Here is a 12978-nt window from a genome sequence, read left to right as displayed (position 1 = left end):
AGAAATTAATACTAAGCAAACTGAACTGGCTTAAGGATTTACATACAATCTTGCATGTTACAAACCTAATACATTACTAAAGTTTGAAACCCATTTCTGTCAAGTCAGCTCGGGGTCCAACATTTCAGTGTTCACCTGAAAGCAAAGGAATCCATCTGGAAAAAATGTTTAGAGTTCTCTTTTTAACACCCTTTTCCCGGTGACATTCCTACTGCACCAAATACACAACAGAAGCTTTGCCTTCCTATTCCCCTGTCGCAGTCTGTAATTGAAATCTGGAATCTCTACATATTGCAAGGGTGAGCTCTGTCCTCAAGCTACAAGCCTGTGATGTTAGCTCACTGTCTGTGGATGGAGAAGGTCAGTTTTTGGCACTGCAATGTGCAGAAAAGTGCAAAGTGTTCTCCACCCAGTGATGCATGTCCAAATTCCATTTTACAGGCATAATGTATATCGTAACACATGTTGAACAGCCTTTAAAATGTGACTGCATGCACTGCTCCTGCTGTTCAGGGATTACAGTGGCAAAATTCACAAAACAAACCACATCAATCTAGTATTTAGTTCAACTGCTTAATGAGCAGCTACTGTATATACCCCTGTATATACCGAGAGGCATTATAAACACCAGTACTCATTTGTTATATTCTTAATGCTTCTCAGTATATAATCATTTATACAACTAACTTCTTTTCAATAAATAGGAGGGCTGGGAATGTAAATGGTTTTCCTATTTTCAAAAAAAGCTTTATTTGTGTGATGTAACAAAGCAATTGGAACTTTTTCTCCCCCTCAGTTTGGTTGGACGAGAAAGGAGAAAAAAGATGCATTTAAAATTTTGGCACCAAATTGTTGTGTGGAGCACTGGCCCTGTGGCCTGTTTCCTAGGAAACCAATGTGATGAGTGTGCCAGGACTGGGAGTGAGAGCATGGTTTCGCCTGATGCCAGGCCTCTTGTTTACGTGCTTTGAAATAGTATAACTTCTGCAACAATGAATTTTATTTAAAAAGCACCTTCGTGGTCAAATTAAAAGGGGCTTCGTACAATAGACCATTAGGAAACAAAATACAGTCCAACCAAGAGAATGTAATAATTGCATAGAAAACACCAACTACTACAACCTACAGTATGAGAAATCAGCTGCAAGTGGACAGAAAGGAGAGGTGTTAACAACACAGTGACATCTTTATGAAAGAAAATAAAGGTCTCTTCTTCAGGTGGGGGGGCAAGCCGGTCTTCCGCCTGGCTGTGTCTTTTAAAAGCATGTGCTCTTTTTATTTCAGGTTTTGCGTTGGGGATAAATTTTTCCTAAAGAACAACATGATTCTCTGTCAGGTGGACTATGAGGAAGGCCAGCTCAATGGAAGCTTTGAAACCCAGGTTCAATAGCTGCTTGGGTGCTGAACCCACACTGGATGGATGTTCTAAGGCACTGCAAGTGAAGAGCGTCTGTCTGCTTGCCTGCAATACTTTTTAATCCTTATTGGTCCCGAAGGACTGTATTGTAAATGTCATACTTTTTTTGCCCTCTTCCCCACCCCCATACTGAGCAGTTACAAGTTAGATGTACAGTTGTGCCTGCTTAGCTGAGCACTGTATTGCCTGTATGTTTGTGAGGTCTGTTTTCCCTTTTGGGTATGGCTCCTGGAAGGGTCTGTACAGTCTGTTTTTTCTGTATATATAAACTGGAACATTTATTTTATGAAAAATGTAATGCAATTTTATTACTAGTGTGAATTAAAGATTCTTAAATGTTCACAGTGATGTTGGTGTACTTTGAAAAAAGATACTTATGAGTGTGGACCAGACAAAGACTGTAATGTTGGCAGCATTTCAATTCTGAAAGCTTGATTTTTTTCCCCACAAATAAGAGTATTTTTGCAATATTTAACTGGGTTTTATATTTAATCTGTCTTTTAAGTGTTTAAGTATTGACCTAGAAATTCTACAAATTCAAAATGGCTCATGATTTGGCTGATAGGGCAGTGCTTAAAACTATGATCTATTTCCAATTAAACTGCAACTTGTAATATGACTGACAAGTGTTGACCACTGTCGTACACGCAACCAAAAACGATAAACAAGATGCATTCATCAGGGAGACCCTCAGGTTCTCAGGGTTCAAATAAACATCACTCTATGCAAGCATGTTACTCAGAAAAATATACAGATTAATAGATGTCAATTAAATGTTTTTAGCAACCCAAGTTTGAGTGACCGTGATACACTTGAGTGACTGTTGCATGAGTCACCTCCTAAATGAGAGATTATTGAGCAAAGATGAGATATAAGATGGTGGATTTCAAATCTGCTAAAAAAATCAGGAAGGAAAACATCAGAAGAAGTCAATATACCCTGTCTTTCATGAAAGGCATCTTAGTGCCTTTGTTATGTTGGAGGCTGGAGCCAATCACCTCAGCTGGACCCTCCAGCAAGGCAGTAAAGTCCTCTTCAGCAACGATTCAAGGTTTTGCATTGAGCCCCTAATGGATGTCTATGAGTGTGGTGAAAACAGGCAGAAAGATATGCTAATTGCTATGTACAACACACCAAGCAAAAGGGGAGGTCCAAATGTGACGGTCTGGTATGGACAGTCTAGTCACAACAGACCTACACTTGTAGTGATTGATGGCCACCTTGCTGCAGGGCCCTATACTGATCACGTTCTGGGACCTGACATGACAACTTTCCAACAGAACAATGCACGTCTTGCAGCTTCTGACGTAACAATCACTTTCTCTAGGGATGGAAATGTCGAGCCATGGGTGTCCCAAATTCCAGATCTGTGGGATGAGCTGGGAAGATGTGTGATCTAGGATTCAGAAAGCAATCGACAGACGTGTCTGTGGTCCTGTAATAGGAGCGCAAATGAATCCCATAAGAGCTACAACAGTGGAATTCTGGTTCTTCTCATTTTTCTTATAATACAACTGTGAATTTGTTGTAGATCTACGTCATTTGATTTTAAGCGTATACTTTAATAGGAATATACTTTAAATATATACATGTATTACTCCCCTGATGAAAAGGGGGATCAATAATTATCAAAGAATTACTTATGAGATAATGTTTTTTGCTTAACAATTTCTAAAAATAAACCCCATAGTATAGGTATTAGCCTTACTGTACCTTTCCTATCTTTATATATATATATTTCTATGTGCACCCCCAGACTCTTAAATTGTGACAACAGAACAGAAGTTTAGAAATTTCTTGGCATCACAATTTGTTTAGTGCATGGGGACCTCTGTAGTAAAGCAGTTCAAATTTTGAGGCATACCAAGGTTTTGTTTAAAGAGCAGAAACTAAATTATGGCAGCAAATAAAATTAAAAAAAATAACATATTTCAGAATCAAACACAGTGGATAAAAAAAATCTAAATGTGTTAAATAAATGTACACATAATATATGTTATGGAAATAACCATTTTCTTCCCAAAATCTGTGTGCATCCTTGTAAGGAGCAGTACTCAAATTTGGGGGGAAAAAAAGAATGTCCTATCCCCAGCTTCAACATCAAAATGAGGACTGAGGTCAAGTGTTTGACACAAGTCCAGTTTTGGTGTGTGTGAGCAATACAGCTTAGGTTGCTTTGGCTGCTTGAGCATTTTCTTTTGTGATTTTATTCTGTATTAAAAGTATGGCAGTTGTTGCTGTCAAAAACACAAGGCATACTTTGGGATTCATTAGTTGTAGGTCTTTGACCCAAGAATTAAGGTTACCATATGGATTTCTCTTCCACAGCTCAGTGACCGCAACCTCCCAGAATAACGATTCTGTTGTAGAAGCTCATTGTACAGCAGTGATGTAACTTGTTTGAAAGGCTTGCAAAACTACTCGGCAGCATGTGGAAGCTGATTTTTCTGTTTCACTAAAATTCTGCAATGTGTAAGGATGTAGCTTGCTATATAGTCGAACTGAAAGGAAATTAAGAGATGAATGCCAACTAAATTTAAAAGTTAGGCAATAATGCAAAACTTTTACTATTACCTATAACTTACTATTGCCTTGAAATAGTAATTTAGTAACTAAATTAGCAATCTCAATACTGCAGATAAACAGACTATTCATGTTATTATGTTATTATTAAGAAACAAACTCAAAGGACAGGAGTACTTTAAAGACTGTATAAAAGGCTCCAGACTTAAAGATTCTTTGGCTGAGCTGAAGAATGATATTATAATTGAGACAGAAGAAAATTGCATCTTGTATTACTACAACGGTAAAGATATACTGTATAAAACAGAATAAACAGTTAAAAGTCAATAAGGGATTAAAGATGGAATATGCTAACTATAGAGTACAGTTACCATGCTAGAAGAATACTGCAAAGAGGTTTTTACAACAGAAGAAATCAAAAGAGATGTCCCATCTTATAGAACAAGCTCAATTGGTCTTGGATAATTTTAATTTATACTGGGTTTATGCAGCAGATAGGGTGAGTAAAAACCAAGCATTCACCAGGTTCTAATGGTATGTTCCCAGTCCTACTAAAGGGAATGAGAGATGTTATTCATGGACTCCTAACTAGAATATTTCAGCTCTCCTTTATAGTGGGAGCAGTACCTACAGATTACCTGGAGAACTGCCAATCTGATCAATTTATTAAAGGGGAGACAGAACTGAAACAGAAAACAATAGAAAAATGAGTCTTCGGTTACTGGTAAAGGTTTCGCAATGATAATGCTAAATTAGAAAATAACTCATAAAATACGGTATTTTATAAAAGTATATAAATTTAGAAAGGGAAGGTATTGTTTAGCTAACTTGCTTGAATTCTTTGAACAAGCAACAAGGTTTGGAAATAAAACTAAAGCATACTAGGTAGTTGAGATCCACATTCTGGGCCCTCTTAATAAACAGACAACATTTTAGTTTCTTATTCATTTATTATTTAAGATGCTAAACCACCAAATGAGTAAAATGGGTTGTTGTTGTTTGCAATGTTTCTAAGGTTCTTGGGACTTATGTACTGTAGATTTATTAAGTTAGTCTGGTTATGACTACATGAGATGTTCTTGAGACACTTATTTCAGCAGGAAGCAGACCAAAGAAGCAATCTACTAACAAATGAATCAAATGTGCATTAATTAAATATTCATTAAAAATTCAGAAACACCGGCAGGTGTGCAAATAAAGGATTAGCAAGACAGCAATTATACCACATAAGAGTACCTTTTAATTGCAGCTACTGGCTTGATTTATACCAAAGAGAATCAGGCTCTGTGCAGGAGTATGAGTGAATGCTCATTTTCTAGAAAAAAAATAGCAGAAAAAAACACATGTAACATAACACAACAAAAGCATCACAACAGAATGTGCTTTCAGTTGTGACCTTGCAAAAATGAAGGTTGTTATCTCATGCTCACAACTGCTTTCACACATAAGCATTTGAAAACCACATATACTGTACAAACATCAGGACCTTACAGCAATATAAAAAACAATCACAGATTAGCATCATATGTCTTTGTTGATACATCTAATTGTACTAATAACCTTTATATAGGTACATCAACCATTGCCAGTGATTACAAATCATGATTAGACTAATCTTTGCTGCCAAAAGTAAACATTTTTGGTCCAAAGAGTACTGCTAAGCTTTTATTAAATACTGTCAGTAACAGTATACTCTTCATTCACAATCCTGCATATACAGTATAATAAGTGTGCATAGAACTTCAGAATGAGTCAGAAATCCCACATGCAAATAACTTTTTGTTGATGTGTGTCATCACAGTTTAGAGTTCTGTTAAATAAGACCTTCTGTGGTTGTTTATCATGGTATTTTGTTACCACAACCTCCTCCTCTCCCAATAAGTTTTTAGGTTGCCTGTAGAAACCTCACCGATGATGCTACCTGTTTTATATTCTCCCTCCCAACCCAACGATCTGCTCTCCTGGATTATTTGCTGAATAATTATCTTTGCCATAGCCACTGCTTCATTATGTGAAGAAATTGCTCATGCTGAATAATTATAATTATTCTGACAGTATAGTTCAGAAGGCCACACAGTCTTTAGAAATGTAATAGGACCACAATAGTGTTTACTTAATGCAGCAAATACTTTTTCAGGGTCAAAATCTGGTGCTCTGTTTTTTCTCTTAGTGAGCTACAGTACATGGCTGGATGACTGTAACAAGCAGATCAGAAGGTCACACAAAGACGTGGTGCTAACAAGGAAAAACCCAACCTGTCCAGCCCATTGTGGTTTCTCTGCACTGCATCTGTTTGACATTGTCCCTCTCAATACTGCGTCCTTTAAACCTCACTTGGCTGTGACTGCCAAATGAGGTGCCACTTTCAGTCATGCTTTCGTGATGTACTGTTTTGTTCATTAAGCTAAACTGAGGCAGACCTAATGCACCAAGACAGGCTTTACTTGTACGAAACACAACATAAACACATTTTAAAACACGGGGGTTCAATTTGGTAATCTGGTTTTGCTATTTTAGTTTTGGCTGGGTGTATTGTGTGTATAGGTAGGGGTGTCCAAATCATCTCATACATACACGGTCCAATACAGGATTACGATGTGCCTGAGCAGACAATGGACTTTAGACTTGCTACACCCTTGACACTGGACAAACATGCATGAATTCAGGGTCAAGAAAAGATAGCAGTAATCCTGGCCTTCATGCTTTTGGATTGTTGGAGGAAACCGGACCCTCTGAAGAAAACTCACACGGCCACAAGCAGGCACACAAACTCCACATCGAACTGAGGGGATCCCGGAACCCAGCAACTGTAAGACAGCTAGCCACCACTCTAACATGCCACCTCCCCAGTCATTCAAAAGCAGAAAAGTAATTCTTCATTAATGTGTTAGATAAAGTCTCGAATGCATGCAGATTTCTTGCACATGGATGTGGATTATAAGTGCAAAGACTTCAAAAAGAAAAACACAGGGGGGAACAAGTGTCACAAGTAATCACGAAAAAGACATTAAGTGTGCATGTAGACAAATGTTGGGTGATATTGTGTTTAGATAAAAAAAGTTTAGATTAATTTCTTTATAAAATGAAAATTCATTCAGGAACTGTTTGTATCTAACTTCATCACAACCAAAAAAAATTAACCCTTAAGGAACTTAAGTAGTGCTTTATGTTAAAACAACAAACGTATCTACCATCATAAATGTTTATTGTGTCCTTTTACATACATCACACTGCTTTAGGCACTTTGGGATTCCAAGATTGTAGACATAATATGCAAGTTCATACACAAATCTCATAACAAACATGTATAATATAATGTATAATGTATTAAACAGATCTACTTATACAGTCATCTCATTTTTAGATAAGCTACATTGCTTAGAAACTGGTTTAAAATCTAGATGTAAAATTCTGTACATTACACCCCCACCCCGATAACAAACAGCTTCTCCTATTTTACCTCACTGCAAATCATGTTTGACTTTGAAGCGCTAATTTTGAAGTTTAGCCCATTTTTATCTGCTACTTTGAAATGTATCCTTTAAACTTCTACAGCACCATGAAAGCTACAGGCATTTAGAACGAAGGATAAATGACCAAATTGAGATGTGTTCTGCATTTCATTTTCATGTTACATAACTACTAGATGCCACATAGAGCTATGGAATGCATATTTCTGAGTACAGTTTTCTTGTTTATTTGCAAATAATCTAAGTAACATTTTACAGATTTTGGGATAAAACCTCACACATTTATTCTAAAAAAGTAAACTCATGGTCTAATGGTATAATGTATTTAACTATTTCTTTGTGGGAAGAAACTCTGGTCCTGAAGAACCACAATTTAAGGGTTATTTCTTAAAAATCAATTTCAACACACATGGAACACTTCTATTTTGACCACTGATGCAGTTCATCTTTTCTGTAAATCATTCAGAATATTTCTGAAATAAAAATACCTGCACTCTGTGTCTCTCAAGGACCACAGATTTGATTGAACCAATTAACCTACTAAATTAATCAAAACTCACACACATTCCATATCTTCCCAATGATTTAATGGTGACCTATAAGACCTGCAGGACTGTGGTTCTTCGAGTCAAGATAAGGTCACTGCATATTTAGTCGTCACTTGAAAAAGCCTGCATCAGTAAATAAAAGTGCAAAACATAGCTACTGACAGTTCAAATGCTTGCATTTTTAACTACCTGTGTCTTCAGTATTAAATAATGATAGCAAATATATTCAACTGTCCAACCTAGCTGCTGAATGGAGAAGCTTTTTTAACTTCAGTGACAATAAGGTGATAAGTACAAAATTATTTTCATTGAAAACAGTTCCTCATGCTTTATTTTTACTTTTCTATCTAACAGTTAAATGTTTTAGAGATTTGCCAGCCATCTCCATTTAAATCTGAAACACTGATTTACAATCTAATGAATATCATTGATACGTCACTGGAAATAAATGTTTCATGTTCACTAGCTAAAGGCCACCATACGAGAGACAAGAGTGATGGACTAGACTGAACGCAGAGCTGCAGTTTCTGTGCTTGTGCAGCTCTTGCAGTAAAAGTCGGAAAAACAGAAAAATCTTTGGCAAAGGATGGGCAGAGAAAACTCAGGGAAGGTTAACCATTGGTTAAACATATCGACATGCTAGATCTGAATTGGTCAATCCCATTCAATGAGCTTTCAATTAGCGATTGTATCGTATATTTTATCGATTTCTAGATGTGAAAAGACAAAATGGAAAGATTTGTTAATGGAGAAGAAGGAACCTAGGCCATTAAGTAGTTTTAAACTGTCATATCAACTGTAAATGGAGATGAAAACCGATACAGCTGTTAATCCAATCCTTAAAGGCTGCACAAGGGAATTAAAGAACAGCCCAAAACCTCCGAGAGAAACAATGACAGGTTTGTATATAAAAACAAATATAACTTAAAAGCTAAAAAGGAGACTTTCTGCCTAATTCCCTGAGATATCTTCTGGCAGCCAAATAACTTATACATGGACTTCAAGCATTTACTGCATGTAGTACCATAAACATACTTCCCATTTGCTTCAGGGTTTCTTTACTTTTGCCAAATGGAACTCATTTTTGAAACATACATATATACAAAATGTAATTAACTGCTGCACTGCAAAATTGTTTTAATGTCACGTATCTGTCATTTCCAACATTGTCACAGCAAGGATCTGCCAGGTTTGTGTCAGAGTGCAACCTTCTCCAACAGGATTCTCCACCTTTAACATATTTGAACATCTGATAGCAAATTAAGAATGCTAAAAAACTTTGTAACCGCAAGATGACATTCCATGCATTTTCAGTGTGCACGTTTCTAGATTACCACTGGTGATAGAGAAAGTGCTTTCTGAGGTATGTGAAGCGAGTGAGGAAGATGTGCTCGACAGAGACAAGTGGAGAAGAGCAACCAAAGCAGCTGACCCCAGGACAGTCTGGGACTAAGGCTGTGAAAAAGAAGAAGAAGAAGAAGAAGAAGATGTTTCTAGATTACCACTGGTGATAGAGAAAGTGCTTTCTGTTAACCCGGGATCATGAATTTTTGCATGCTTCTACTGGTCACTTTCTTTGTTGGCTGTGGACTGTACACGCAAGAGCTCATCACACGTCACCACGGATTAAATAGGTTATAACAGCCTACATCACACAGAGGCTGAATTCATGCAGGAGCACCACACATGAGTAGCGTTGCCATTCCCATTCACCCAAAGTAAATAAAAACAGCCATTCTTGCGATAAACGCATGATTCCAATTCTCAGAAAATACTTTTTTTATCATCAATGACTGAAAATAAATTGTGGATTGAAAACCAAGGAAAGGGCTTGTCTTTAACAGCTCCTCCCCATTTTGAGCTGCATTTGACACATTCATCTGTGCAAAAAAGCAATGGCAATTAAAAGTTAAACCAAGGCTTATTTACTAGTATTAAAATATAAAAAGGTCCGTTCTCTAATTTCAACATGGAAAAGTACCAAAGTACAAAAAAGTACTAGATGCTCTCCAATACTGCACAAGAAACTGAATTACAGTTACCATACTACAGATTTTTCTTAACAAAAAGAATTACACTGAGAATTCTGTGCTGCTTTCACAATATTTTGCTAATATTTTATTCCATTCTTCCAACTTAGTGTATTATGCATAACCATGGATAGGAACATATCAGACAAAAAGTGGTAATTAACTGCTTTGCATGATAAAATAATGTGCCTTTGTCACAGAACCACCACTATTAATCACTGGCCTACAATGAGGCACTTAAAAAATGTACCTAATACTTTAACCTTTTTTAAATAGTTTATGATCATTGTGTTGTATATGTAAAAAGCTTTACAGTATAATTATCATTATGCATTACAATCAATGTACAATAATTTAATATTGCTATCTTTGAGAAGCAATTATAAGCCTAGAAAAAAAAGATCTGTTTAGAAATAACCTGAATAGTAAGTAATATTAATTTACACAGGTGCTGACACTGAAGTATTTTTCCTATCTGTTGGGAGCATTTTTACTATTATGGTTAGAAAATGTAATTATTGTAATCAGCCTTGAGTTTGAGGGCTGTGTTGTAGAAAACAGATCTGAACAATGAAAATGGACCTTGATAATGGAAGAGCCTTGAATTCCACTTCATTTATCACACTAATGGATGTTGGGATGACCTCAATCAAAAATTTGTTTTGCAGTTTTCAGCAGAAGACTAGGCTTTATATGTTAAAATACTTGGTCAGATTGCCTCCTTATGAAACAATCTTGCTAATAACATTGTAGGCAAAGGCTGGTGTAAATAATACTTCAGAATGAACCTCTTTTTTTTTTACTTTGCCATGGCCCTGGACTTGCCAATAAATTGCTTCTGTAATCAGCTTTTTGAAAAGCTTATTTACAGCTTGTTCTGAGTTTATTGTGATTCTCAGAATGAAAAATAAAATTGGATTTCATTAGATGCACAATTTTCACTCTGAGTAAAGAAAAAACAAACAAACCTTGAACTGTATATTGTGAGTACAAGCACAGCGTATATATTACTATTGAATTGGTTTCTTCTTGCATTAACACAGTCCCCACCTGCTTGTAATCTTGTTGGAATCTATAAGGCACTCTAAATTCAAGTACAGTCTTAAAGATCATTTGAAATTACCAACCATGAGTAAAGTCTCCGCTGTAGAAAATGTTACAAAATACAGTTCTATGAGTTTGGGTGTATACAAGTTTGTAACTGCATGCATCACGCAATTCATTCACAGAGGAATTCTGTAGAGGACGACTCACCTACATAGCTATAGCCAAACAGTACATAAGAACTAATGCACAAATGCTGTACTTGATCATATTTTAATCTGCTGCGTTATATAACACCTAAAGCAATGTTTGTTCTGAGGAGTCTAACCCCATGGGTCTTAATTTTACTGATGTTTTAGTCAATATACCAGCTTCCTTGGGGAGCTATATCCAGAGTTTCTTAAATGCTAATAATTTAGAAGAATCTATAAGTGGATGCTGATGTAAAAAGAACAAATCTCAGTTATCCCTGTTAGTTAGTTGTATCCTTTGTTCTATTTCAAGTGTCAAGTTGCAGAATAAGTCCATAATGAAGAAAAGTACACATTGCTTGATCGTACAGATTTGTACTTTATAACAAATCTCATTTCTGACCATGTGAGTGATTAAAAACATAATATATCCATCTTGAAAGTCTTCTCAGTTATAAACAAGCTATATTATGGTTCAGCAATAAAACAACTTCTCATGAAACTGCAAATAAAAGGCAACAATAAACAACCCTAAGCCTGAAACCATCCCATGACTTTCAGATACATTATGGGGGGGGGGGGGTATTTTTTTAAATAGCACCATCTGCAGGTTAGCAAACCATTGACTGGGTTTTGATTCTTGTTCTAAATGAACAAATTAAAAGCAAGAATTTGCTCTGCAGGCAATTGAAATAAAACAGCATCTGCCACATCAGCATTTGCATGTTTTTCAATCTGAGCTGAAGTACTCTAAAATGTAATTGACTCCATAAAAGCGTTTTATGGGATTCCACAAAAAACCTGTCCGAATTGTTTCTCCAAAAATCAGCCTTGGAGAGAATGACTGAAGTCAGATGTAGAATTTCTTTGAGGTCAACAGTATCAATATTACTGACCCTTATTGGCCACACCCTAAAGTCAGTGGTATAAAGAAAGTGAAGATAGCAGGAGACAAAACGGAGCTGCTTGATAGCCCCCACTCCTCTAAAGCACTTTTATATTTGGTTTTCCATGGTTTTGGGCTCTTATTATATTCATATTCAGTATCCTGTTCATCTTTAAATCTTTAAATCTTTAAACATGCTTCATGGAGCTTTACTTAAACTTTAATGACATTTATAAGTTGACAAGGTTTTCCATAGTATTTTAGCATGATTACACTGCCTACATGCACTGCAATACCTAAATACTGCACATTAATTGCGCATGCTTAGGGTAACAAACAAGGGCGTTCCAAGAAAATCTACTGCGTTTAGTTTATTAAGACTAGATTGTGATTTTCCACTTTTCCACTATTACCAGACCCAGTATAAGGAATATATCAGATGCATTACTTTATAGCAGTAAATCTGAAAGGGCATTCTAATAATAATTAATAATTGCTTACACTTATATAGTGCTTTTCTGGACACTCCACTCAAAGCTCCTTACAGGTAATGGGGACTCCCCTCCACCACCACCAATGTGCAGCATCCACCTGGATGATGCGACGGCAGCCATAGTGCGCCAGAACGCTCACCTCACATCAGCTATCAGTGGGGAGGAGTGCAGAGTAATTAAGCCAATTCATAGATTGGGATTATTAGGAGGCCATGATTGGTAAGGGCCAATGGGAAATTTGGCCAGGACGCCGGGGTAACACCCCTACTCTTTTCGAAAAACACCCTGTGATTTTTAATGACTACAGAGAGTCAGGACCTCGATTTTACATCTCCTCCGAAGGATGGTGCCTGTTTACAGTATCTAAAGTTTACA

At 36.5% G+C, this 12978-nt stretch overlaps 1 protein-coding gene across 1 annotated transcript in view; it reads left to right on the top strand.

Moving 5' to 3' along the window:
- Positions 1 to 1757, top strand: part of lmo1 (LIM domain only 1) — a 29151-nt gene extending 27394 nt beyond the window's left edge. Inside the window, exon 4 of the mRNA XM_088934839.1 lies at positions 1285 to 1757. Within this exon, the coding sequence (XP_088790965.1) occupies positions 1285 to 1390 (106 nt within the window). The 3' untranslated portion in view covers positions 1391 to 1757. The remainder of the gene's footprint in view (positions 1 to 1284) is intronic.
- Positions 1758 to 12978: the final 11221 nt, after the last annotated feature.

This window comes from Atractosteus spatula, chromosome 16 (assembly GCF_055471065.1).
Source record: "Atractosteus spatula isolate fAtrSpa1 chromosome 16, fAtrSpa1.hap1, whole genome shotgun sequence".
NCBI lineage: Eukaryota > Metazoa > Chordata > Actinopteri > Semionotiformes > Lepisosteidae > Atractosteus > Atractosteus spatula.
The sequence above is the reverse complement of the archived record's forward strand: the minus strand, read 5'-3'. Positions and strand labels throughout refer to the sequence as shown.